General features: G+C 46.0%; 1 protein-coding gene across 7 annotated transcripts in view; it reads left to right on the top strand.

The window, feature by feature from the left end:
- FUBP3 (far upstream element binding protein 3) overlaps positions 1 to 27,146 on the top strand; it is a 39,114-nt gene that overhangs the window by 9,174 nt on the left and 2,794 nt on the right. For 2 of the 7 annotated variants that reach the window (XM_040082964.2, XM_040082969.2), the window contains exons 3-17: positions 4,409 to 4,459; positions 4,938 to 4,971; positions 6,413 to 6,462; positions 7,971 to 8,042; positions 8,750 to 8,807; positions 11,397 to 11,559; positions 12,405 to 12,503; positions 14,380 to 14,484; positions 14,878 to 14,980; positions 15,622 to 15,722; positions 16,912 to 17,053; positions 21,564 to 21,724; positions 22,418 to 22,491; positions 22,992 to 23,068; positions 26,669 to 26,740. In XM_040082964.2, the coding sequence (XP_039938898.1) occupies positions 4,409 to 4,459; positions 4,938 to 4,971; positions 6,413 to 6,462; positions 7,971 to 8,042; positions 8,750 to 8,807; positions 11,397 to 11,559; positions 12,405 to 12,503; positions 14,380 to 14,484; positions 14,878 to 14,980; positions 15,622 to 15,722; positions 16,912 to 17,053; positions 21,564 to 21,724; positions 22,418 to 22,491; positions 22,992 to 23,068; positions 26,669 to 26,740 (1,362 nt within the window). The remainder of the gene's footprint in view (positions 1 to 4,408; positions 4,460 to 4,937; positions 4,972 to 6,412; positions 6,463 to 7,970; positions 8,043 to 8,749; positions 8,808 to 11,396; positions 11,560 to 12,404; positions 12,504 to 14,379; positions 14,485 to 14,877; positions 14,981 to 15,621; positions 15,723 to 16,911; positions 17,054 to 21,563; positions 21,725 to 22,417; positions 22,492 to 22,991; positions 23,069 to 26,668; positions 26,741 to 27,146) is intronic. The other 5 variants (XM_040082965.2, XM_058423064.1, XM_040082966.2 and 2 more) reach the window with 5 other exon arrangements.

Raw genomic sequence — 27,146 nt, 5'->3', positions numbered from 1 at the left:
AAAAGTGCATTACTGCTGGTTTCTTGTGCTGTGTAGATAACTCCATGGTTTGGGTATTGTTCTGGGAGAGCCTCCCAGGGTGGCTGTTCCTGACTCCTGGATCAGCAGTTGTTCTGCTCATCCTGTCCTCAGCACTGGACCTTGTCTGTAACTTTTAAAAGTAGCTCCAATGCTGTGTTTGCCCTTGGGTTGTTCCTATACATCTGTATATAGCTTCATCCAACTCCCCTCCCAAAAATCTAGTCTGTGAGATCTTTAAAGAGAAATGACAGAAATAATGTTTTAAAGGGCTGGAATGTGACAGAGAAGCAGAAAGTGTCAGGATAGGGATGAGAGTTGTAGCACTTCTTTCAGCTTGGGTCATGTTGGGTTTTATTTCTGATGGTATTAGTAAGTCCTGTACTGAGATGCAGCCATGTGAGGTCCTCCCTCCATGTGGGATCCTCCTGTCCTTCTTTACCTGCAGCTTGGCAAAGCAGCTCCTGCAGCTGTGGGTGCTTCTTGCTCTGTTGTCGTGTGATCCATATCTTAGTCTTAGGCTACCTGCTCTTGCTGCCCTGTAATTAACATCTGGAAGATGGAAGTTGCTTTTAATTGGACACTTAAATTAGGAAAGCATTTCCTATTTGGGTGATTCTTTAGTTCTCTATTAGCTGCAAACAAGGGGTGTTGGAATTGCATGCCCACACTCTTTTCCATTTTCTGCTTGTTTGTTAAACCACAGTTTGGAGTTGTCAAGAAGTGGTTGTGTTACACATACTCTAGAATTGTTACAGTGCATGGATTTGGGTACATTCTACTGCTCTGGATGGCTTGGAAACAAATCTGGTGGGAAATTTCCCCCTGTATACTGCATGCTCACAGCTGGGTGCAGGTCTTGCTGCTTCTTTATCCCCATGCAGCTCTTGGGAAGTTAATGCTGTTACTAATACTGCTGAAAGAAAAAAGTCTCCAGAGGAAGTATTTAAGGTGAGAGGAGAATTGTCTGTCTTTCAGGACAATCTAATTCTTCCCGTCTGTTTTTGTAAACAGCTGCTGCTGTGGCTGCCTGATGCCAGCTGAGGAAGTGGTCTTAGACAGGTGTCAATGTGTTGATCAAAACAAATTCAGCTGCTTTTAAAGCATTTCCAGGAAAAACAGATGTACTGTAGTGTCAGGAACCAGGATGTGTGAGTGCTTTTTGCACTTCCTTTAACATAACCCTCATCTGAACCGAGGATCAGCAGGATCAGCCCTGGTAACCTGGCTCATTGGTGTTAGATGGAGCTTGAGACTGATTATTTCTCTTTTCCCTGGCTTCTTTTTTTCCCCTTTTCTGGAAACAACTTGAAAGTTATCCTGCAAACAGCTGTAGTGCAGGGAAGATATCAACTGTATTTGTACTGCTCCTGGGAAGTCACAGCTGGCATTTCTGTGGTCACTTGCAGGGGTTAATGTTTCTCAGTGAAGGGACAGGTGAGCCTGAACTGTAGAGAGACCTGGTGGCATCTTGCCTGTGGCTGCTGCTGAGGACAGACCCCAGCCCTCCTGTTAAGGGCCAACTGCTGCCCCTGGCCTCCATTCTAATTAAAAGGTCCCTCTAATTATCAGCACAGATTAATAAGTTTGTTTAATGCCAAATAGCCTGTAAAGAAGCAGCCTCCTTTTGTTCAAAGGAAGCCGGGATCTAGTCTGCTGCAAAGAGAGTAATGGACAGAGCATTACCCTTTGTTTGCCCTGCTTTGGGCTGCTTTAAAGGAGTGTCCTGTGAGACCCATAGGATTAAGCAGCAGCATTACAGCTGAAGGCTGGAGCATCCTTTGAGTCTGGGAAAACAAAGGTGAGAGACCTTGGAGAAGCCTCACAACCCCCTCTCTCCACTCCTCTCTCCTCCTGAAGCTCCTTTGGTACATCCAGATCTGAAGATGAGCTGTTCTGGTGTAATAAAACTTGATTGTGGTAGAACCAAGGGCTCAAACATGACATGATCCTGCTGTACAGAATACTTTATTCTTTTCCTCCAATATGTTTTCAATGAAAATAGCAGTGGGCAGAAGGGAATTTTATCCCTGTCTTACGGCTGATGAAAGTCAGTACTGATGCTCTTTGACACATCTGCAGCAGCAGTAGGACCAGGGCAAAAGTCCAGATCTCTTGGCAAAGGATTTCGTTTAATGCACAAAATGCCACTCTTCTTCACAATTGTAACTTTACAAATGGCCACTTTTTTAAAATAAGACAGTTCAAGGGAGGGGAAAAATCCTCCAAAGGTTTACACTGAAGTCAGACACAAAAATTATTAGGGTCTGACTATTTAATTAAAGAAAAGCCTATCAATATTTATTGATGGAGAATTAGGGTAACTATCTTTGTAGCTTTCTAAAAACTATGGTGATCCCATTTTGGCTCTGAAGTATGAAAAGCAGCCCTGTTCCACTGCTCTCAAGGAGCTGTCACTCTGATTTTATTCTAGCCATGAAGATATTCCTGAAGAGATTGTATATTCCCATCATGCACATTAATTTAGTGGGAGGCACTGCTCTGTTTTATGGGGTGGAAGAAAAATCCGCATTTGTTTTGAGTGTCTGTTAGGTAGAATTCAGTTAAGGTGAAGCGTAAAGCAGAATGAAGAGTTATCAACCAGCAGGTGCCATTAATAGGAAATTGTGCTGATTTTATTCAGTATTTTTCCTTATTTGCAGCAAAATGACTGCAGTTACAGTTAAATTGTACTGAATAGATGTAAAAGGGGGAAATATGTATGTGGCTTGTCAGAGTTCAGCCCCCTCCTTGGTGTGGAGGGAGATGGTGGAATGGTGCATCAGCTTTCGATGTTGTGGGTGCCCCAGCCCTGCCTCTCTATTAGTCCCTGTTTTTCAGGGAAAAATGGGTATGTTGGAGAAGGAATGGACCATTAGGTTGTTGGAACTGGGAGCCCACGTTGCTTTTCCCCCCCCCCCCAAAACAGAGAGAAATCATAACCAACTTGAAGTAAATCATTTCTGTTTCTCTCCGTTTGCCTTCAATCTCAGTTTTTTGAGAAGTTATCTGTGTACTGCGGAGGGAATGGTCTCTCACATAATTCTTCCATACTAATTTGTACAATAAACATGCATTAAGGCTGGTACCTCCCTGTGGGGGTGAATGGCTTACTCTGTTTGGATAATACTCAGAAAGGATTGGAGAGACATCATTACTTACATCCAAAGCATTAATTCCTTAACCGATTTAACTTCCTGTGCTCATACAGGTTTTCCCTCAGAAGTTGTCTTTTTCGAGTGTAGGATTGTGTTACAAAATGAAGGCTCTTCCCTTCGGTGTGTGAACTTCGGGAATTGATTATAGGATGTGTATCTGTCTCATAATTTGTGGGCAGCGGCTGCAGCGGAACAGATTGCTAAGAGAGCTGTTCTGGTGAATCGAAATGCGAAGTGGAGATTTAAATACAGCCTTTGCAGAGTTAAAACCACTCTTTCTGGCATCTTGATAATGAGTTGCCTTGGCTGTGGCAACCCCACACTACACCAGTACCCCAAGACCTGCTGCGTGGAGTTGAAATATTCTGAGTTTGGTTTGTATTTGCTCAGCTCTGTGGTCGAAGCTTATCAGCTGGAGCAAATATTCCCCGTTACATCACCCACCTTTTTCAACTGCAATATTCATAGTTATCAAATTAGAGCTTTTCATGTTCAGGGTGAGAATATGCAAAGACAAATCTAAGGGAGTCAATTAACACAGCAGTTGTCTTATCGCTGAGCTGGGGAGAGTAATAAAATAGATACGTTGTCGATATTTTGGTCCTGAGCTGTCATGGAAGTATTGACACGCAGCAGAAATACACTATTCACTCCCTTTGTCTATTTTCTTGGAGTAAAGTGGTTGGCCACAAACTTGATGCATTTTTCTACCAGATTTAGAGAGTGTTGGATGCATCCACTTTCTATCTTTGTCAGCTGATTGCCAATTTATTTCAGGTCAAAGAATGTGCGGCTTACTGCAAGGTACTTTGAAACAGCATCTTTATTATCACAGCTCACATGTTGGCCAGTTTCATTTGTTTTGTTCTCTGCCCTCCAGGCATGCAATATAATCTTTCAACTGGTTGTTAGCACCAAATGGTCTGGTTTTTAGCTGGTTTGCTGCAGGCAAAGTCCAGTAGGAAGCCCAGCAGGGCTCGTGTTCTCACTTTGCATGAGTTGGTCTAATGATATTTTCCCTATTAACATTTGGAAGAAAGATCTAATCTGTTGGGGCTGGGGGAGAGAAGTCTGTCTCAGGGTTGTCAGTAGGGAGATAATTGCTAATCATAGATGGACCACCAGCTAACATGGCAGAAATGCCTGGAATGCGTTCAAGAACATGTGTTTTGTTGGGTTGAAACGCTGTTTGGGTGCAACGAGGTTACTTAACAGCCCTATTCCTTTAACAGGTCTCCGTGTAAGTGGGCTCCATGGAGCACAGATCAGAGACACAGAGAGAAGTATGTGCCAGCGGTGTCTAATGCTTGGACTGAGGGAATCTCTGAGGCTGCTTGGCTTTTATTCTTGTTTTTTAATACACACTGGTCTCCTTCAAATTTGCTCTCCCTCCTCCTCCCTCCCCCCTTTTCCCTTTTTCTTTTACTACTTTGGGCTTAATTTGGGAAGGGGGGAGGTTAGTTGCAGGGATTTGGATTTGGGCAGGCAGGATTTTCTCCCATGACTCTCAGCATGGGGAGACACGGATCAATTCCCTATCCTGTGTTCAGCTGGACACTGGGCTATGGTGTGTGTTGATCAAGAAATCCCCTCCTGTTTTGTACCACATAACGCATTCATTTCAGCCACTGAACCTAAATTACTGTTTTGCTTTTCTTTCTTTTTTGATGAAACGGTAAGAACTCTCTTTCTATAGGGATGAAGTTAGTTTATCCGTGCTAATGCTTTGATTTTTTTCCCTTTTTTCTCTCTCTGCCACAGTAGGTAACCAGTTAGGGGCCCTGGTACATCAAAGGTAAGCAGTGGGTTATGTTTTATTATTTATTGATCAATTCTAATTGTTTATTGATCCACCATCTGTAGTAGTGTTAGGAAGTCAGAGGTTGAGAATGTGGAAAAACTGTCAGCTTGGGCTTTCTCCAGCCTGGGTTGTTTGTTCTGATGAAAAAAAGAGGAGTTGATGTGAAACTTGGGGTCTCTGCAAATCTGCAGGACCAAAAAAATTAAATTCTCTCTCTTTTCCCTTCCCCTGCCCTGGCAGGGGCAGGAAAGAAAAAGTGAGGAAAACTCCGGCATTTTGGCAAAAGGTGGAAGTATCAAACAGACATGTTGCTGTTGTTATTATTTAGTTTTGTTGGAGTAATATGACCTGGGATGACTCCTATGTCAAAAATAGTTTGGGAAGACTGAAGGAAGTGTTAATTGTCATCCATCATCCAATAAAAATGTAAACTTCTCAATTTTTCTGAAATCCTGCTCTTGAGGAGTTTTTCTGTGGTGTTTTGAAGGGAAGAACATTCTAAAGCTGGATTAGCCTGAAGGTGAATAGTAGTGCATTTCCATCCTAACCAGCTGTTTGGGGCCTCAGCAGAAGGGACAAACAATGTGCATGAGGGCTGTAGCACCTTAAATTTTTAATGGTTAACTTGAAGCTAATGTCCTACTAGAGCATCCTAGAAAGGAGGAGGCAGCAATAGTACTTTATCTGCACTTAGCTAATCCAGTCTAGTGTGTATTTCATGTCTTTCCTGACTGATCTAAAGCAAAAAAAATTGGAAGATTTTAATATTGAACTTACTGTGCAGATGTTTTATTACTTTTGAGAATGCTGAGCAAATTGTACACAATGCATATTCATATTCATGGTGTTGTGGTTTCTACAAGACAGAAACAGCTAAACAAAAAAACAATCCAAGTTAATTCCTTTCTACTTGACTATGGTCAGGTTTAAGGAAACTGCTTTGAGTGATTTGTTTTGAAACAGACACATTGAAAATGTCCAAAGAGCAATAGTTATGGAAGTCTTGAGGTAATAGTTAGATAATAATAATAAGACTGGCTTTGGTTGGTGTCTCCTGGGAAGAGAATATCCAGAAGCACTGGGCAGACATTGCTGCTTGGAAGGTCCAGGCTCAATGATAAGGAGACTTTGTGGGGTTTTTTTTTAAAATCTGTCTGGAGCAAGAATGATAAAAAGAGCTTCTTCCATCAGCTCCATTCAAGATACCAGAGAGAGACTGGAAACGGATCCAGAATAGGAGGAATTGTATAACCATGAGAGGTCCCTTCCAAAACAAAGTATTTTGACAGTGATGTGCTTTTACTTGTGTGTGCAGAATCCCTGTGCTGAGCTCAGGCTCTGTGGCAGGGGTGTAGTGTAGTTTCTTCTAAATTGTTCTTTGTAATGACTTTGATGGGGTTTTGTTCCTTTTTATTTTTTTTTCCTTTTCTTTTAGGGCTGTAATAACAGAAGAGTTCAAAGTGCCTGATAAAATGGTTGGATTTAGTAAGTACCTTGGATGCTTTTAATGCTTCTTGATGTGTTTCCTGTGCAGGAATGCTGTTGATTCTGACACGAGTTTTTGTGCTTATAAGCTTTGTTTAATGCTGTCTCCACGGGGAACAGAGGAACTGTTTAAAATCCAGATGCGAACTTCATGGAAAAGCTTGGTGTCCCATTAATAAGAACAAGAATATTTGGTACAAGTTACTGGGCATTTCAGTGATTTTCTCTTTTAAATTCCCATTAGCACAGTACATAAACAAGTCAAAAGTTAATTTACTTCCCTTCACGGCAACATTTTACTTTGAGTATGCAAAACTGTGAGAATTGAGGAAGGAAAACAACATTTAAATGTTAAAATATGAGTTGACTAAAGGCAAGTTAAGCAGAATTTTAAATTTCTCTCACATTTGCTGCAGGGAAACGCAACCAGACGAGAGTTTCTCCTAGATTTGCATTCCTGATAGTGTTTTCTTTCAAGCTCGATCCTAATTTCTCTCTTCCTCTTAATGATCATTACTCTGGCTTTCAATGGCACCTCCTGCTGATGTGTTACTGCAGTGATTGCATAGCCTCTCCCACTGCTGGGTCTCTGTGTATCCCTTCCAATTTGATATATGGAGAGTAAAGAGGAAAATAACAGGCCGTGGTAATTACCCCATAGTGCGCCAAGTTTTGTCCCGACTCTAAAGACACTGTAAGACTGTAACTCAAATTCCTGCAAAGGAAAGGCTCCCTCCTCTCCTCTCCTCTTCGTTTACCAGTCCTGGTGCTGCACATGGGGGATGTTGGCCCGGGGAGAGGGGAGCTTACAGGCATCATCTGTGTCTCACCCTGGTTCAGGGGCACACAGACGCAGGGGGGATGCAATCCCGCAGCTGAGATGCTTCTTTGGGAGCATCCTGAGCCAGGAATACCTGGCTGACTTTGCAGCTTTGCTGTTTTTGCAGTCTGGGAAGGGTAGGAATGGTGATTGGCACAGTCTGGGCTCTGGGTGTCTTGTTGTGGAACAGTGATGTGTCAGCTCTGAGAGTTAAGGGAGAGGAGTATTTGTGTTGCCTGGAGGTTGATAGAGCATTTCAGGATGTGGTTCTGTCTGAGTGCAGACAGCCAAATAGCGTGTCCATTCAAAAATGGCAGTAAAATAGGAGTTATGAAAAACGAGTCTTTGCCTTTTCTTAGTACCCCAGATAGCTGGCTTATTGGTTCAGGCGGAACAAGACGTACTTAAATTACTCTCCTAGCATCACCCAGACTAGTGCCTGATTTCTTTCATACTTATTTCTTTCCATTCCTGTGCAAGACAGACTTCCTTGTTTTGTTTGTCCAAGCAAACAGAATGACGTTTTAATGTTTTTCTGCTTTGATAAATTTGGTCATGCTGTGTATGCCTCTTCTGCAATCCTGGTGTCAAACTGTTCCTTTATAGCTGCAGCAGAGTAAAAGGGGGAAGGTGCTCTGCAGTTTCCAGGAAAAACAGTTTGTTCTGATGCTTGTTGAACTCATTTCAGTAATCGGCAGGGGAGGAGAACAGATCTCACGGATTCAGATAGAGTCTGGCTGCAAAATTCAGATTGCTCCAGGTAAGCTCCTCTTTGTGTGGTAGGTGAACAGGTTTTAATGTCAAAGGGTGTTGTGTCCATTAGATCAGGCACTTCCCATGCTCACGGTGTGCTATCACCATTAACATGGATACAGACAGCCATGGGAGAGCTGTTGTGGGACCCACCTCCCAACCAGGGTAGAAAACAGGTTTGTCAGGTGGTTTGGGGAATGGAACAGTGAGGGAACTGGCTTTAACCAGCAGGTGGTTGCAGAGCAAATGAACAATCCATGTTGTGCTTAGACCTGAAACTGTTTTCTCACTTTGCTCAGCTCTGTGGTTTGACTCTGACTGGTCTGGTCAGCTGCAGCTCCTGGCAGAAGACATTTCAGGGGGGCTGGCAGCAGTTCTCCATACAGCTTGCTTTGCATCATAAAAAATGAGACCATTTCTCCAAGTGAGATCATTTGGTGCCACTTTGCTTTGGGGAAAACTCTGCTGCTGTGCTCTACGGGGATCAGTGTTATCTGAGTTTATACCCCTCCCTTTAATTGGTGGAAATGGCTTTAAAAGAATGCAGACATCCAGTAAATAATTTAAAATATGTTGATCCTGGATGTCTTTGAATTTTTTAGCATGCTACGTGTGCAGGTGGGTGGTGCTTCCATTGGTGCTTCATGGTCCCTGAAATTGCTGCTACATTTTTAATTCCACGTATCTCAGGTTTTCTCCTTGTTTCCTTTGCAGACAGTGGTGGGATGCCCGAGAGGCCCTGTGTACTCACTGGGACGCCAGAGAGCATTGAGTGAGTTCTGATTTAGTTTCTCTCCTTTTCCCTTCTTTCTCTTCTCCCTGATGCTGTGCTCTGTCAGTGGCGCTACTTGGTTATTAGCCACACCAGCAAATGTTGGCCTAGAGAAACTCGAGGGTCTCTGGAGCATAGAGCCTCTTGGTCTGATGCTTTAAACTGTGCACCTCAAAGGCTTTTTTTTCCACTCGCAGTTTGAATCCTCTGCAGAAATTTCCTTGGAATTCCCCTCCGCAGGGTGAGGTTGCTCTTAGGGCACCTAGGATGCAGTTTTGTAACTGCAGCTTTCCAGGATACTGAGCTAAGCTGTTGAAGGGCACTTCTCTTCCCCCCTTCGCTTCCCTACTCCTATTGAGATGAACATCCTTCCAGCTGAAGAAGGGCTGCATGAGGCCTCTAAAGCCTGTGGGTGCCACTCCAGGATACCCTGGAGGTGTTGGTGTTGTTGCAGAGCAGCATGAGGCCCACTGGGTGCTTGTCTCTGCATCGCTGCCAACAAGAAGCAAAGGACTGAACCCAAGTCTTGATTCTGCTCCTTGCATGGTAGAGACACGTGGCCAGCCAGCAGGGATTTCTATCTTTAGACCTATAGAAACTTTAGGGACAGTGTTTCCTCCCTCCCCCTTCCCAGGAGCTGAGTTTGAGACTCTCACAAACCAGTTGAGGACCTCCTGCTGGAACTGGATCCAGGATCCTCAGGCTTACAGGAACACACTTAACATATGGAGCTGCTCTTTCTCTCCCCAGCCTTTGGGTAGGTGGGTTTTTTAAAATCCATCTGGAAATCTTTGAGTTGCGTTTGAAAATACATTGGTGCAAAGGTTGTCTCTCTAAAGAGAAGACACTCATCATTCTTCCATTCCTAAAGAGATCTAAGGGTACTTATATCTCCTTATTCTACCATAATACTGCAAGCAGGGAGCCAGAATAAATATAATTGGCAAACTCACGTTATAGGGCAGGCAGCATATTCTTGCTGATATTGAAGTGGTTTTCCTCCTTTAGCAAGGGATATTTAAGAATAGAGCAAAATAGTAAAATGCTGGGATGCCTCAGGAGCTGCAGTTGTGGGAAAATGGGGGAGAGGTTTAGTTAAGACTTCGTGATTCTGAAATCAGCAGTTAAATGTACTCGTGTCCAAGGCTGTCTTTAAATAAAGTATGAATACATTTTAAAAGTGAGACTGTTAAATTTGTGAATCAGAACATGGACCTGGAATTCAGTGAAATTTAATTTACTTTTGTGGTAAAATTCTTGACAAATTGGTTGTTTGAACTGGTTTTTTCAGGCTACGTGTAGAAAAAGAAAATGAAGTAAGGAAACCATTCTAGGTGTCAGACTTCTTTGAGGAGGGTTTCGTGAGGAATGTTTTTGTTAGTTATATCCAGTGACGAATTAATAGGGTTAATTTCCAAGTGACGCCTCATCTGAAATATGTTGTGTACTAACTGTTGTGGTCTCTATATTGTCACTAAAAGAACTTTGCACAAAAATATGAAGGCAGATGAAAAAAAGAAAAACCCTCTTAAGACTTTTCCAGAATATTTTAAGCAGGCTTCCAGAAATTCCATCTTTTCCCTTTTGTTGTGAGAAAGTCAAGGGCAAGCAGTGCTCTGCTCAGAGTGCAGCCTCAGAGCACCACCCCCTGAGCTGCCTTGGGGGAATTTCTGCTTGCAGGGATGACTTTGCACAGGTTCTCCAAATCTCCAGAGAGAAGTCAGTCATCCTTAGGGTGCCTGATGCGGCTTGGTGTGAAATGGAGAGAGGGGAAGAAGCTGCATTAGGCTGTACAGGGAACCAGTGGATTTCTTCTGCTCTCAGAAGGGTTGTGGGACAAGGGCAGGAATGGGATGTGCTGGTACAGGAGTCTTCAAGATGAAGGGAAGCCCTGTCAGTTACCTCTGACATGCTAAAGATTTTAGAGAAGGGATCTTTAATCTCCCAAATGCTTCTTTGTGTGTCTCTTCTCACCAGGAGTAGAAGAACCCAGTCTTTCACTGGTGGCTGCTGCAGTATCCCTGCCTCGCTTCGTGGTGTAGCTTCAGCACCTACTGCTTGGAGCAGAGGCTGTGTTAGGACAGTGTTCTGGTGCTGCTGGTAAGAGCAGGTAGAGAAGAGCAAAGCAGTTGCCTGTGACTGATCAGAGAATGGTTAATCCATGGGCTGTGGCAGTATCAGAGCAGTTTGTGTCTTTTTGTCTTGACTGAGAAGGAGAACAGAGCTTGAGTTTTATTATTGTATATGTGTTAGAAAAGTTAAAACCTAGAGCATCTTCATTTGAAGTAAGCACCCCAAATGCTGTAGTTCAGCTATTGTCCTTAACTTCCTAAGAGGTCAGAGCATGCTGCTGCTCTTCCTTTTCTCTTACCTTTCAAAAAATCAAACCGCTTATAAGTAATCATGATAGGGGAAAATAGACATCAAAGAGTTAAAAAAAGAAAAAAGGCAAACATTGTGCTGACTATGGTTTCCTCCATCTTTCCACTTCTCCTCTCCCCGACCGCTCTCCATTCCGATGGTTCCTGGTCCCTTGGTCACGTGGAGCAATGTTGTCTAATGGTTGTTTCCCTCGATTCTTTTCCAAAGACAAGCAAAACGGCTACTGGGGCAGATTGTAGATCGCTGTCGGAACGGACCTGGTTTTCACAACGATGTTGATGGCAACAGTACCATTCAGGAGATTTTGATCCCGGCATCCAAAGTGGGTCTAGTCATCGGCAAAGGAGGTGAAACAATAAAACAGTTGCAGGTGCGCAAGATGCATTTCCTTTAGGGCTCTCTTCCCTACTGCAGCTTCTCTAGATCCACTGGAACAGGCTGAAATGGAGAGCCTTGAATGCTCTAACCTTCTCCAGCAGGGACTACTCTTCTGCCTTCAGAGATTGGACTCAAATCCAATCTTGCCTTACGAAATCAGCTACACGAGTAGTGGAGTTTTGCCAGAACTGTGACAGAAACCCGTGTGCTGTAGATAACACCTGGTGTGTGCTGTTCAGGAGGGGATCCCTTTAGCCAAGGAAGGGCCATGTCTGCTCTGCTCTGCAGTATTTTTAATGCCAGCCATGCTCTTGTAGAGTGCTCTGCTTCTCTTTTGTTGCTGATCTGTGGTAAAGCTGCCATGTGTCATCTTTTTTTCTCATCCCACCCCTTTCTAATTAAGTGTTGTGTTATGTATAAACTGTGTTCCTGGACGTTCTTTATTCCTCCATCTGGTACGAGTTTTTAAAGAATAGAGGGTTATAGCAAAACGTCTAGGGTCAAAAATGGAGGGGTTTTGAGTGCCCTGATTAGACCTCTGTCATATAGTTTGGAGGCTGATCACTTAATAACTGTTACATGCAGACAGCTACAGATTTTGGAAATGGATGGAAAGTCAGTAGTTGAAGTAGAGGGGGTTTTTCTTGCAAGGATTTCAGCTATTTGAGAACCTCAGGAGCAGCGCAATTTCTGCCAGTCCTTTACACTCTAGGACTGTTCCTGAATTTGTGCATTCTGAAATGGTGCTGGTTTGACCTTCATACTGTTTAATAACCAAAATCTAGTCCCTTGTTTTAGGGACTCTGCTTAGAAAATTGCTCTGTGCTTTTTCTTCAGGAGCGAACAGGTGTGAAAATGATTATGATCCAAGATGGTCCTTTGCCTACTGGAGCAGATAAACCTCTCCGTATTACTGGAGATGCATTTAAAGTACAGGTATGTAACAAAAGCAAACTGGCTGCCCAAGAGAACTGAGGAGAAATTTAAACCTGAGTGTATTTGTGAGCATCTAATGGAGTCAAGTCCAGCTGTAAATGTAGTAATCTTTCCTGGTTTTGTTTGTTCTGTAAGGTTGAGTAGAGTGAGTTAAAACACCAGGGTAGTTTGTTTTACAGCATAACTTAGGAGCTGTCACTCCAGATAAATACTGCACATGGGTAGGAGTAGAGATGAGGAGGAGGGTTTGGAGAAAGTAGTTCTGAAATGCTTTCCAGTGTGTATGACAAAAAATGCGAGCTCTGTGTCACTCGAGCAAATGGGTTCTTAGTGACTGACTGAATGACGCCTTTTGAGACAGCAAACCTTTCACAAAACTACCTCAGACAGCCAATCGACGCAGGCAATTAAAAACCAATGCCACAACAACTCCTGAAACCAAGGGGTTTGCTTAATATTGGTGCCTCAGTCTCCTTGTGTCAGGGTTCTGCAGATGTGGATGTACCTGCGGTTCAGAGAAGAGCCCCCATCATCTGGGGCCTGGGGGATTGCAGCGTGATGGGAGCACCTGAATTAGAGCATTCAAGGTTTAGCCACGCCACGTTCCACTTCTCAGCAAGTGCCTTTCATACCTTGCTAAGTACTTAAATCTAGCTTAGCATTCCCGTCCCTAATAAAAGTAGTTCTGTTTCATAGGATCTCACTGATCATAAATTGCTGCAACAGTTGATGTTGCTCGGGCGTAGTGTTTGGGTAGTATTTTTTAAAGGTCGTATAACAAGTTTTAATTTTTTTTTCCCCCCCCTGAAATTCTTACTGTGGAGGTATAGCTGTGCAAAAGGAGTTTAAAGACAGTCTGGCCACTTTGAACCAAATCATACTCTCAGTGCTGCCACTTCCCAGGTGGCTTCTGTTTTGCAAGATTTGCTGTTGTCACATCTTCCATTCAAGGAGACATGGAGACTGCACGGGCTGGAAGATGTTTGGGACACTTAAAGCTGAGCACACTTAGGAAGTGTTTAAGAAGTGTGATGAATCTTCGGGTTTGCTGGGATTCTGTGGATGCTGCAACAGTGTTTCTTAACTCCCTATGAATGTCTCCATCACCCATATTTCTGTCTTGCCACCTTTAAAATGTCTTTGAGTTGTTTCTTTTTGTTAAAAATACCTTGAGGACATGTAAAAAAATGAAAGGAGAGAGATTCACCATGTTCCTCAAGCTTGGAAATCGAACCAAGATATCAAAAGCTTGACTGGTAGTAGAGAGAAACAAATGCTTGGGTTTGACAAGCAGGCTTTTTTTATTTTATTGATGACTACTGTTGGTCGATTTCCAGGGTATACTTTCACTAGCTGGGCTACATGCAGGCTTGTGAATGGCCTTGAGTGCTTCCAGTAGGTAGGAAGAGTATTCATTTGTCTCAGAAAATGTCTTGCTGGATTGTTGCCGACTTGGGCTTAACTTCTCCGAGTCAGTAAGCTCAGTGCTGCCCCAGCATCTCTGCCATGCTACCAACAGCTTCTACCTCACTGTATTGATTTCAGTTCTATCAGTAGGAAAGGGCCTTCACTTCCTTTAATTTAAAAACAAAACAAAAAAATCTAAGATATTTTGAAGACATTTTGAAAGACTGGAGGAAGCAATTTGCACCCAAGAATCTGCTACCTTTTGCACCTGGCAGGTTTTGTCAGGCATGGAAGATGCCATCAAGAACAGACTGTGGTAAAAGAAATCCTAAATCAGCCTGCTGTCCCCGTTCAGCAGATGGAGATCCCTCTGCCTGAAGCCTGACCACTACCCGCTGTTGAGGCCCTAACCCACCAGGAGGGCAAGCAGAATAATTTGAAGCTAACTGTAACTTCTTTCCCCATGTAGCAAGCGAGGGAAATGGTACTGGAGATCATCCGAGAGAAAGATCAGGCAGACTTCCGAGGCGTACGCAGTGATTTCAGTGCTAGAATGGGAGGAGGCAGCATAGAGGTACGTTTCCTTCACAGTACTCTGCTAACCTCCCTGTGGGATGGGTAGTGGGGGGACTCATCCAACTGCACTTGTAACCTGTAAGCTCCTCTTTTAAATGTGTTGTGTTCTTTTGCCAGAAGAATTGAGTCTGGCTCTCTGCAAAGAGGAGGAGTTCTCGTGGACTCCCAAGCTGGCAGTTTATAATTTTTTAAGCTGCATTCTTGTAGTGCAGAGTTCATTTAGCGGGGAAGGAGTTTGTGGCCGCGCGTTTGTTTTTCTCAAGCGATGCGGTTCTGTAGCCTGGAGCTGCCTAACATGGCTCATCCTCAAAGTTAAGAGCATCTCCTTGTAAAATCAGAGTCATTCAGTCTAGTTCTCTGCACTTTCATACTCCTTTGCCTTTCCCATCAGGTCTCTGTGCCCAGGTTTGCTGTTGGAATTGTGATAGGAAGAAATGGAGAAATGATCAAAAAGATTCAGAATGATGCTGGAGTTAGGATTCAATTTAAACCAGGTTTGTGTGAGGATGGAGAGCCGTTGCTTTCTGACCCGTGTTCCACTTTTGGGTTCCAGCAGCCAGGCTTTCCTCATTTACAGGTGCATTGTGTCTCTTTCTGAAACCCATTTAAATATGATGTGCTGCCTCCTCATGCACTTCCTGGTTTTCAGAGAGTGAGATTGTACACAGCTCATTTGCAAACATTAGATGTCACAACAATCGTGTCTCGAGCGGTAATTATACAGATAAATAAAATAACAACAATCTTTTATTTCCTGTTAAAGAATTCTCCTTCAGGACATTAAAGCCTTTGGGGATCAGGAGTTGATTAATTCTGAGTAACTTTCTCTGGGTCCTTGGCTGTCTGATCACCTATCAAAGCTGCCTTTTTCCTCTTAAAGTTTTATCAGTCTCTTTCATGGCTTTTTGACATTTGAAAGTGTTTTCTTTTGAGTGATGTTCCCTCTGCAGTGTGGGCTGGGTTTTATCTTCTTTCAGTCCAGGGAAGAGGGGCTGAAGGTGGAGGGAAGCAGTAGCTCCCGGGATAGTTCTGTGGTGTGAAAATGCTGCCAGCTGTGGCGGTGCTGGAAGGAAGCTTTTGTTGGCGAGTGGATGTTTTCTGCTTTTAATTTAGTCTTTGCCACCTCTCTCCACAGATGATGGGATTAGCAGCGAAAGAGTCGCACAGGTCATGGGGCTCCCGGATCGGTGTCAGCACGCAGCACACATCATCAGCGAGCTCATCCTCACGGCACAGGTGGGTTCTGGAAGCGCTTTTTGGGAATGTAGGCTGCACGCAGGCAGAGGGATGGAGGCCATCTCCTGAAAAGCAGCAGTGTTCCATTTTCCCCTGGTAGGCCACGCATGCTGCTGCCCAGAGCTGCTGGATTTGAGGTTGGTTTGTTTATGATGGAAGCTCTTTCAATGTCATGTGTGCTAACTGAACTGTGGGAAGGTCTTCTATCCCCAGGCCTGTGAGGCCTTGTTATAGCTCCACATCTATCTCCTGTTCAGTTGTTAAGTTTGGAAACAGTGACCTGATGGGATGGAGTCCATCAGCATCAGACTGTGACTGGAGCATCTGCTTAGACAGCAGAGCACTGCCCGTGCTCAGTGGTGCCTCATCTTCAAACTCCAGCCCTGTGGTCTGGTGGAGGCACAGGAAGGTGCTCAGGTGTTGTCACTGTGCTCTAAGACACACCAACATATTGCTTTACACAAGAGCAGGAAGTACAAAAGTAGGTGAAGTACTAGGGCAGACTCTTGAAGAAGGTTGTATATTCCTTTTTTATTATGAGGAATTAAATTCAGAAACCTGAACATAATTTGTCCAACAAGGTCCATAATTTTTCCATCTTGATATCTTTTTCTAGCCCCAGTGCCTGGTTTGAATACTTGATTTCATAATTTGCTATAGTGATTCACTTAGGTGTTGAGGTCTATCATGATAGCCTCTGACTGCTCATGGCATTTGCTTTTGGAAAATTGCTTACCCAAAATAGGTATGTCCTTTAAGTGTCTTCAAACTTAAAAGCTTCCTTTGGAAGTTTTGGAAAATGTGCATTTCTGCTGAGTAATTGCAGCAGGGTGACACTTGAAAGGGTTTGAAAGCAACTTTTGTGTGTGTCAGTGCCAAGATCCATTGTTTGCTCCAGAGACCCCCCCCATCACAAAGTCCTTAAGCAGTTGATGGTTATTTATAGGTTTACTTTCAGCAGATGTAAAGGCATGCATTTAAAAATAAAAATACCTTCCTGAATCAGGAAGGCAACTGTAACCAGCATTACTTGGCATTTTTCTAAAGTGCTTCAAAATCTTGAATGTGAAACTGAGGTCTCAATTCAACGCCATTGATTATGAGGCAGTTTAACTGACCCGGCTTTATTTTATTTTTGATGTGCATTGGGGCCAGCATTAAAACACTGACACATGTTTTTCCTTCTAAGGAACGAGATGGCTTTGGAAGCATGGCTGTTGCCCGAGGAAGAGGTCGTGGCCGTGGGGACTGGAGTGTTGGAACACCTGGGGGCATGCAGGAAATCACCTACACTGTTCCAGCTGACAAGTGTGGCCTCGTTATAGGCAAAGGTGGGTTTGGTTTCCAAATACCACAGCTTGCAGTCCTTCTCTCTCAGGATGGTCATATTCTTGCTGCCTGACAGTGAAGCTTTGGGGTGTTCTGTGGTTGTAGGTGTTTAGTGCCCTGTGAATGCAGCATAGGAATAAGCTGTAGTGCTTGTGGTTGTTTTCTTTGTGGTGTTCCCACTCCTAACTGTATTCTCCAAGCCCTTGTTCACAAGCTGTAAGAGAGGCTCTTAATGCACAGCTGTCAAATAAGTTTGTTATAACAAGCAGCTGGCTGAAAAAAGGCAGGTTTGTTTGTGGATTCTTTTTACAGAGAATTTGTTTGAAGGACGGTTTATCAGGGACAAGCAGAACAGTCATTTCATCCTGCTGGATTTCTGTGAGTGCTGTGTGAGGGAATGGAAGGTCTCTGAGTGTGGTAATAACAGTACCTGCTTCCAGCCCTGTGCCTGAGGTGTGTGATGAATAAAGTGAAGTAGGAGGATTTCTCTGACCTGGCACAGAAGCCTTGTGCACCGTGTGCCACTTGGCTGCTTGGCCAGTGGATCTCTCCATGCTAAGGAGATGGATGAGGAGTCATCCTCTCAACCAGAACAACCCCGTGATAGTTACGAAAATGAGCAGCAGACTCTGTCACAGAGCAGGAGCTGCACATGGGGCAGTGGCAGGACCTAGGGTAGAGCCAGGAGCAGACATACTCTGGCTCTGAACTGCTGCAATGTGTCTGAGCTAATGCACTGACCTATCTAAGACAGTGTTGCATTTTTCTGTCTGCTTATTTCAGAAAGAATGACGTATGCCTGAACTAGTATTTAAGTAATCACAGCTGGCTTTTAGCCTCAGCAGAGAACAGAATAGGAATAGATAAAGCTACAGCAGAAAAGGAGGCAGAGGCTTGAGGGCGTTGGGCCAAGTTTCAGTGGCTTTGAATATTCCCAGCAGGAAGGAGCCTTGTGGTGAGACTTGTGGCCTCTTTCCCTCCTGCACATCCCTGCTCTTCCCTGCCGTGGGCCTGTCCCCACAGCACCCTGAGCTCCTGCCCTGTTGGATGACCAGGGACACGAGCAGGTCAGCCCTATAGCTGCAGTTGTTTTCAGATGTTGCTTTTTTTGCCACAAGCCCGTTCACAAACCTGAAAACTTTTTTCAGTATGAAAAACCACCTGCTTTCCCCATTATACAGAAATTGCAGTGATTATGCTTGTCCTCACTGAACAGTCCAGTTGGCCAGAAGATCAAGCAAAGTAAATTTTAAGCCCACGAGTGAGACTTGTATGTATGGAAAAATCAAATTATAATGAAACTTTATTGCTGTATCCATTAGTCATCTTTAATAAAGGATCAGAAAAGGTCACTTGTTGTTCAGCAGTGCACTGAAGTGGAGCATTTGTGACTACAGAGAGCACTGTGTGCTGAAAAGATAAATGCAGGTAGTGGAGTGAATGTCCCAGCATTCAAGTGCAGGGCCTGGCACAGCCTCGCTGGGGGGTGAAGGGTGGCTTTTTACCTTTGTTTCCACAACAGCAAAATAGGGATTCTTACTTGGCCAGATCAGAAGCTTTCTGGAGTGACTAATTACTAGTTGTATGGTGATTTGAGTGCTGGTAGCATTGTAATACCACCTTGTAATCGGTGTTCTCACAGTGCCTGTGCTCTTAGGCTGTTGTAGCCTTCACTTTTGTCAAGTGAGTGATGGCTGTAGCATTGCCTTTTGGGGTCTGGACCAGCATGGATGTGCTACACTCTGCACACACTGGTGTAAGGCAGGCAGTTCTTGCTACTTCCTCCCCCGCTGCCTGTGGGGCAGGGCAGAGGGGATCTTAGTGGGGTTTTCTTAACAGTGACCAATTACAAAACCTCTGTGCTCCCTGACAGTTTCTGAGCGGTTTCCAGCTGTTGGGTGTTTTTCCATGCTGTGATACAGGATGGGGCTGTTGGCCTTCTCTGTGAAATGTGGCTGAGGACTCTGGGCCATCAGCTTGGTCTTGAGATCAGCACCCAAGCAGAGGGTGCTGACCCGAGGGCACCCAGGTGTGGTGTGTGTGATGTGACCTGGTAACTGCTCCTGTGCTCCCAGCTCCATGTGACCCCTCGAGAAGCAGGGAAAAGAGGAAGGCTGGGAATTTTCTCAGCTCAATTCCTGCAGCATGTGTGACAGAAGATCTGGTGCCCTTTTCTTGGGAACATCTCAGCTTGTGAGCGTGAGCTTATAGGAGCTGGCGGGGCTCCCTGCAGATCCTGCGCGTGGCTTTTTCCCCTGGAGGGTGGATAGGTGCAGCTTTTCTTCCCCAAAGGCCCTGAGGAACGGTGGAGGCGAGCACCATACACATGTCAAAGTCTGTCTGTGTTTGGTGGTGCTTGGAAACAGCCGCCGCCTCCCTGGGCCCCCCTGGATTTCCATGATAAATACGGCAATCCTGACAGATACCGCGGCCGGCCCGGCTCTTGTCAGCTCGGCCTTTGAGCAGGTTTGATTAATTGCTTTAGGATTTCACGTCCAGCCGGGAGGCCGCTCCTGGATCGCTCCTGCCCCCCATCAGGTGGAAGAATGGAGCGGGATGAATGCTCTCTAGCCAGCCCCCATGTGCCGAGCGGCTCACCTCGCCGCGGGGAGCAGAGCTCCTTCCGGCCCCGCGCTGCGTCACGGCGTGTGCGCGCTCTGGACGCTGGCTTGGGGCGGCTTGGCTGCGAGGGAGCGCTTTGACTTGTACCGGGCTGCAGGGTGGAGAGGACAAGGGCACTGAGGTGTGGGGTAGGAGCTTGCGGTCTCGCACCAAACCTGGAGAGGCAGCTAACTCAATTCTGCGGTGCGGTGTCGGAGGGCGCTGCTGTAGAAACAGGCCCAACAACCCGCAGGCTTGGTGCTGAATGCTAAACGGGGCAGTCATTTGAAATCTGTATTCTCCTTGCTTGCAGTTTGAGAATGCTTCGATTTTTAATCCCCTTTTGGACGGAGAAACTAGTCTGCAGTGCAAGTAGCAACCTCTGGTTGTGCCTCTGTCACCCAGTAAAGAAGTTGTGCCACTCCTTCAAATTGTGTTGCCTGAAAGGGTCCTCTGTTTTCACTAAGCAGATGAAATGGCTGTTGATTCAGATCTCACCTCGATACGTAAAAACCAGAGCTTCAAACAAATCTGCATCAGACAAAAGCATGACACAAAAAAAAAAAATCCTTCTTGGTTTTGAAACTTCATCGTACTCTTTTCCCATGCTTAACTGAAAGTAAGTGGGTTGGCTTTTGGCTGCACAGTACAATCCCTGTTGTCTGCCCAGGGATGTGACATGATTATCTTTTGTTAAATGCATCTTCAAAAATTCATTTAGAAAGAGTTAATTGCCCTTTGGCAACTTTTCCTCCTCCCTTCCCCAAGAAGGCTTTAAAATGTTAAAAAGGTCACGAGTCCATTACAATGAAATGAACAAGTGTCTGCAACATCCACAGTTTGTTTTGAAGTTGTGCTGGATGTATAGAGATGGAAATGTGAGCGAAATTGAGGCGTTTATTTTTGGAGATTCTTTTTAATGAAAACCAAACAAAAAATCTCTGGCTAGTTTCCTTTGCTCTCTGTCCTGCTTGCTGTCTGTCCTTTGAGTTGGTGATTTTTTGGTTTGTGATTTAAAAGTTGTAAAACCCCTTCCTTCCCCATACCCTTTAATTTCTCCAGTTGAGTGGAGCTGGTCTGTAAGTTGTGTGAGCTTCCAAAAGAAGAATTGAACCATTGTAACATTGGCTGAGGCTTTTGTTAAGCAAATTTCATGAAGAGACCAGGACCTAGCAGGTCTTGAGGAAATCAGATCCACTTTGACTGGCCCTGCTGCATCCTGCTGGAATCACTCCTGTGCTCTTGTGCATCCAGATGGCAAACGAGCCAGACATGTTCACTGCATGCACAGCTAACTCTGAAATAGCAGGAGACAGCCTGGAATCGTGTGCTGCCATGGCTGTGGCTGCAGGGTGAATAGGAAACCTTGTAAGCAGAGGCTGCTTTAAGCAATAACCTATCAAACAGCTCGTGCTTGGGAGAAGGCTTAAGCTTTGTTATGTGGCTGGTGGCTTTTCGCCTTAGTGGTGGAAAAAAAAGAAGAAAAAGCAGCGTGTTTAGATTGCAGGTGACCTTCATTTCCTAGAGGATTTGAACAGCCGTGCAAAAACAATGGAATTGAGTCAGTGCAGGTTTTTCACGTTTTGTCAAAGTGTATCCCAGTCATGCTGCATCTTGTTGGGAGCCTGACACTTAGCAGGGCTTGTGTGTTCTTCAAGCAGCGTCATCCGTGACCCCAAGAACTGTTACAGTAGCTCAAGGTTTCAGGTTATGTTTGTGAGGCAGATTAAAGGAGCAGCATGAGCTCAGGTGCTGCGGTTTCTTTTGCTGTTGCCATCCTCAGCCCACCTCTCCTGAGGCACACAGAAGGTGGCTGAAACTGTAATCCATTCCCAGGACCTGACCTTGATATGATTTTATGGAGAGAGATGCTGAATATCCCTCCTTATGTCTTGGCTTTCTTCTCTTCAGGTGGTGAGAACATCAAGAGCATAAACCAGCAGTCGGGAGCGCACGTGGAGCTGCAGAGAAACCCACCCCCAAACACAGACCCCGGCGTAAGAATATTCACAATCAGAGGGGTCCCCCAGCAAATCGAGCTCGCTAGACATCTCATAGACGAGAAAGTTGGTGTAAGTTCCATCTCTGCACTCTTGCTCTGTCCCTTTCAGATGTGCTGGTGTCACTCTTGGGTGCGTGTAGGCCTGGACTCACAGGATGGCACGGAATGCACGTGTTTGCATTACTCAGCTTCAAAACCGTTTGCCTCTTAGCAGCTGGCTTGGACTTGGTGGCCCTCCAGCATCCATTTGGTTAATTTTTGCTGTGATCCCAGAAGGATTTGACTGCTGGCATAATCCTGGGTAGTGTATACAGCTATATGAGAGGGAAGAACAGCAGTAATAAGGTATGAAAAGGCTGTCAAAGGAGATTTTTGAAAGGAAGACAATAGTGTCACTGTGTGAGAATGACACAGTCCTGCCAGCATCGTCCTGAAAGCGAAACACTCACCTCCTTGCTCAGTAAGTTCAGGATGACTTATCTTACACTTAGTGCAGTGCTGTGGGATTGAAGCTTAATAAAGTCAGGCTGCAGTGCTACTGAATTGGGAGATTTTGGTAGAAAAAAAGTATGGAAAATACTGAACTGAAGCACGGCAAAGCTGAAAAGCTGCCTTCATGCTGAATTGCTGAGAGGAGAAGGCTTGACACCAACCTCAGGATCCACATGTCCCAGGCTGTCTTCTCTCCTTTCTTACTACTTGTAGTTGCTGCCTCCACCCTGTAGTTGGAGCTGGCATTAAATATTTGTGGATTCTATGACAGGGTACCAGCATGGGTGGACCTGGAGGATTTGGTCAAAATCCATTCAGCCAAGCACCTGCTACACCTCATCAAAAGTAAGCTGCTGCATCTCCTCACCCATGGGCTGGGGGGAATGGCTGGGAGCTAGAAAGTGCTGGGAGAAGGGTGGAGGGCCCTGAAGGGGTGGGAAGCCTTTTAAAGATTGAGCATTCAGAAGCAACAGCAAGTGAGCTCAATCCTTAAACTTGACTACAGGAAAGATTTCATCTATTAAATGGTACACCAGGTAGGTGTTGGCATCTCCAAAATTCCTATCTCTAGTGCAGTGAGAGCATAGGAAGAAGCCTGAATGGCATAGAGCACAAGGAATGCTGTTCAGTGTGATGTATCTTCACCTTGGCTTCATGAACAGACTGACGCCAAGGCAGGACACAGCAGTTCACACCTGCACAGCTTTCCTTCTGCTCCCATTTTGACCTGTTTGTTCAGGAGCTGCTGACTATGAGTGACAACACCTCTTCTCTGGGCAGTTTCATGTCTGTGACCTGGTAAGTATTTTATTGTCCACTTGAGCATGGCTTTTTGTCCTCTGCAGTGGTCCTCAGGCGTTCATGACGCAGGGCTGGGGCAGTACCTACCAGACGTGGCAGCAGCCTGGACAGCAAGTCCCAAGTAAGTGCCAGGACCTGGGCTGGAGAAGGGTTGGTGTTCCCTTTGCAGTCTCTGCTTTGTGCCTGCAAAAGGCAGGTTCACCATGAGACCACGTGCGTGAGAACAGCAGTGATTTCCTGAGCAGAAGAGGTGCGTGGAGGCACGTGGTGCTGGTTGAGCTCAGAACAAGCTGAAGGCCGCAGAAAACTTTTTTGCTTTTTGTGTGCTTAACTGCTTATTGCCTCTTTCTGCTCTTTGGGTAGAAACTTGGCCTTTGCTGTCTGTTCCGCTCTAATAAAAACATTCCTGCCTCTGGCTCTCCCAGGACTCTTCAGGCAAGCACTTGCCAGCCACACTTCCCATGACAGGCAAACTGTTGGTGCTGAGCCCTCCCATCTCTTTGTTCTTGACTTCATAATTTCTTGCTTATTTTCTTATTTAATTGTTCCTTATAAGCTTTTCTCACTGTTCAAATTCCAGACTGATGGAATGACAGGGGAGAGGGATGCTGGAAATGGGAGGAAGGTAGGGCAGGGTTCCTGTACTGGTTGTGTTTTGCTGAAAGCTTGCTGAGTCAATATTGAGAAGTTTGGAATGGAGAGTCACCTTTTCAGAATAATTCAGGTGGTAGATGCTGGTGGTGATGCTGTAGCTGCATCATCCTGTGTCTCCCAACAGCTAGAGAAATGGTTTGCCCTGAGCAGAGCAGATTCATGTCTGCTTGGTAATCTCAAAGCTCACGTGATGGTGGCAATGTCCAAAGGACCCTTGCAGTCATAATTTTTAAAGAAATACAAGTTTTTAAATGGTCTGGTCTTATTAAACTAAAGCTGAGCATCAAAAGATGTGCGTGGGGTAATTTTAAAGTGTTTTAACGGCAGATGCTTTTCAATGCTAAGACTGATTTAGCAATGAAGGAGATTATGAACTTTGATATAAATTCCCACCCTTTGAGGTGCCTGAGGTAGAGGAATCATCGGAGGGACAACACCTGCAATTGCACTTGTGATTCCCTGTAGCACTGGTCAACCTCTGAGTGTTTGTGAAACTGTGAATGTGTGAAATTTGGAAATTTCAGTGCTGCTTTGTTAACTTGATGCACTTCTGAAATGCGTGCTGTGGTGGCACCTGGCAACCCTGCATGGCAAGTGTGTGTTAAACTCTGTATGAGTCCTGCCTCTTAGCAATTACAGTCTAGAAATGATGGCTTTTCCTTTGAGCTCTAGGGTCTTGGAGAAGGTCAGCAGTTGTTTTGGTTTCAGCACATTAAAATGCAGCGGTGGGCTTCCAATGGACTTTTCTTCTGTACAGGAGTGAAATAGTGTGGTACTGAAGAGGAGTATTTTCTCATTAACTTGTTTTATGGGAAAAATTGTTATTCCTTTGCTTTGCACCCCCAAGGGCTCTGAACTTACCTGAGCTTTGGGAAGCAGAGCAATCAGTGCAGCAGGGAAAGCTCCACAAAAAAAAATTAACTTTTTTCTTCCATAGAGCCTTGGAATAAATGCTTACAAAACTGCATTGCTCTGTGCCTTGCAAGATACATTTAGAAACTCACCTTGGTAACTTAACTTCTTTCTCAGCTTCCTGAAACATCCGCTCATGCTGCCCACCAGCCCCTGGGGAAAGAAGAATCTCCCTTCTTGCAGCAGATAATCGTGTCTCAGGCTCACCCCTCCTGGCTTTGGGGCCTGGTGTAGGAAGCACAGCCCCTTGATGACCAATAATGCAGCTCATACCCCAGTGATGACAGTTCTACACTGTCAGGTTCCAGGTGATTCCCAAAACCCCTGGAGTTTCCTGCCTTGCCATTGTCATTCCCCATGGGGGTTCAGTCCCACACTGCTCTCCTTTGAAGGCAGATGTTTTATTTCTGCTATTGAACCTGATGGAAGCTGTTGGCTGCCTAGTTCCATGTGTGCTCAGGATGCTCCCTGTTCCTGTTTGTGGCCAGGCACACTGAAGGCAGGCTGGGAGAGGAGAGGAAAGAGGGAACACACGTAATGCTTTAAGAACCTCCACCACCCTCCCCTGCTGCAGTGGTGCCCAGGTGGAGCTCACCAAGGCACAGGAGGAGTGTTGTAAGAAATAGGTAAATACCTGCTTTTGCACTTTTTAATTTGAAAACAGCCGAGCGCTGCAGGCTGCGTGTCACAGCTCTGTCAGCGCTGTCACCGCGCCAGCGTCCTGGGGACAGCCTCAAGTGCCCTCCTTGTGGGAGGAGGGGCAGACCCCCACCCCCTACACATGTATTTAGATTTTAATTACTTCCCCCATCTTAAATAAATTAACTGGCTGGGGAAACATTTTGCTGTGAAATGCATTTAGCTGCGTGTCCTTTCAGCCTGCTGTGGACTGTAATTCTCCGAGAAGAAAAGGCATTGAAGGAGGTCCTTTGTTGGCATTAGCAGGTGGACAGTTGAGGCAGCCTTGACCTCTGCCAGAAAAGGTCCTGACTTGCAGCGTTGGTCAAGTCTTTTAACCCGCTTTTATGCCCCTGGACAGGACGCTGCAGCCCTGTTCCCTCCACCCACTCCACACTTGCAGTGTATTATTTTCCCCCTTCCCCCCACTTCAAAGCCCCCCTCGGGCCGGCGTCGGGGCCGGGCTGCGCGTGGAGCTGGGCAGGGATGGGAAGAGCTGTGCTCCACGCGTGTCCTCTGCCCTTGCCTGCTCTCCTGGTGCACAGTGGCTCCTGCTCCCCACTCCCGCTGTGCCTCTCTGCAGCTCCCAGCCGCTGCTTGCTGCTCGTTTGTCCCGTGTCTCACTGAGGCCTCTGTGCTCCCGCTGGGATGCAGGGAAGGGCAGGTATCCTTCCTCTGTCCCTGCTGTGACACTTGGACGTGCTGGCTTGAAGGTGTCTTAGTGCTTCAAAGACAGGGAGTCTGTGCTGGCTGGAGCCCAGGCTGTGGGATCTGCGAGGAGACGCTGGCACCGCTTCCCTTGGAGCAGTGTAGGAGCCTGCAGATGTCACCATGAGCCAGCTGTGGCTGTTGAGGGGTGTCGTGGCTGCCTCTGCAGTGGTGCCTGGGCTGTGCCCCGTGGGCAGTGGAGCTGCCTGTGCCCTGTGCAGGGCTCCTGGCACTTTGAGGAGCTGGGAGCTGAGTGGCTGCCCCAGGTCGTGTGCTGGAGGCTCGTGTGTGTGCAGGGTATGGAGGGGTATTGCCCACAGGGGTTCCTCAGCTCTGCTCCCCTGAGGAGAGCGGGGGTGAAGGATGCAGCCCCTGAGAAACGAGTGAGGTGACTCAAAACACGGCCATTTTCCCTTGGCAGCTCTGTGGAGGTGACAGGCCTCAGCTGCGTCAGGTGTCTCAGCTCTCCTGCACTGAGTGCCAGCAGACTGGGAACCCAGACTGCAGACTGGGCTGCTCCCAGCCACGTGCTTTGGCCTGGGCAGGTCCCAGCAGGGTGACATTTGGCTTCATGCCCTCGAGCAGATGAGGTGAGATCAGGAACTCAAGCTTTTCCTCGGCTTACCCTGAACTGAAGATGCCCAACGCTGTAGAAAAGTGGAAGCTGAAGTGCCAAGTCTGGGCCTGTCTAGTGGAGAGGTGGATGTCACTGGCTGGAAACTGTCACCTGTTCCATACTGACGTGCCCCTTGTTGTCATCTTTGCACAGGCCAACAGAGCCAGCAGCAGAACAGCCATCCCGATTACAGCAAAGCATGGGAGGAGTATTTCAAAAAACAGAGTGAGTGAAACAGGCTGACTGGAGATGAACCAGCTCTTGTTACAAGGAGTTAACTCTAATCCGATGACTTGCGTCTCCATCCCTGCCGTTTTTAGCTTCCAGTCCTTTCCAGATGCCCTTTGGTGCTGCCCCGTTGGTGATGGTGCATGTAGTGCTGCCACGGAAAGCTCTCGTTGTGCTGTCTCGGGAGAGCTGCTCCCGCTGAGCCCCGGTCCCCTCGTGCCCACGCTTGCAGCCAGCCTGCCTGGAGAAACACAGAGCACGCAGGAACCGATGCTGGCAAAATCCAGAAAGCTGGAGCTGGGTTGTGAGAGGGTAGGAGAGCTCATGGAAATCACAGGCCTGGCTCTCTGCGCCGTGTTACGGAGTGCATGATCCCGACCTCTGGACTCGCTTTGACACGGAG

The sequence above is a fragment of the Hirundo rustica genome, chromosome 20, assembly GCF_015227805.2.
Source record: "Hirundo rustica isolate bHirRus1 chromosome 20, bHirRus1.pri.v3, whole genome shotgun sequence".
In the NCBI taxonomy this organism is placed as follows: domain Eukaryota; kingdom Metazoa; phylum Chordata; class Aves; order Passeriformes; family Hirundinidae; genus Hirundo; species Hirundo rustica.
Note: the sequence above shows the minus strand (reverse complement) of the source record. Positions and strands in the feature narration are given on the sequence as shown.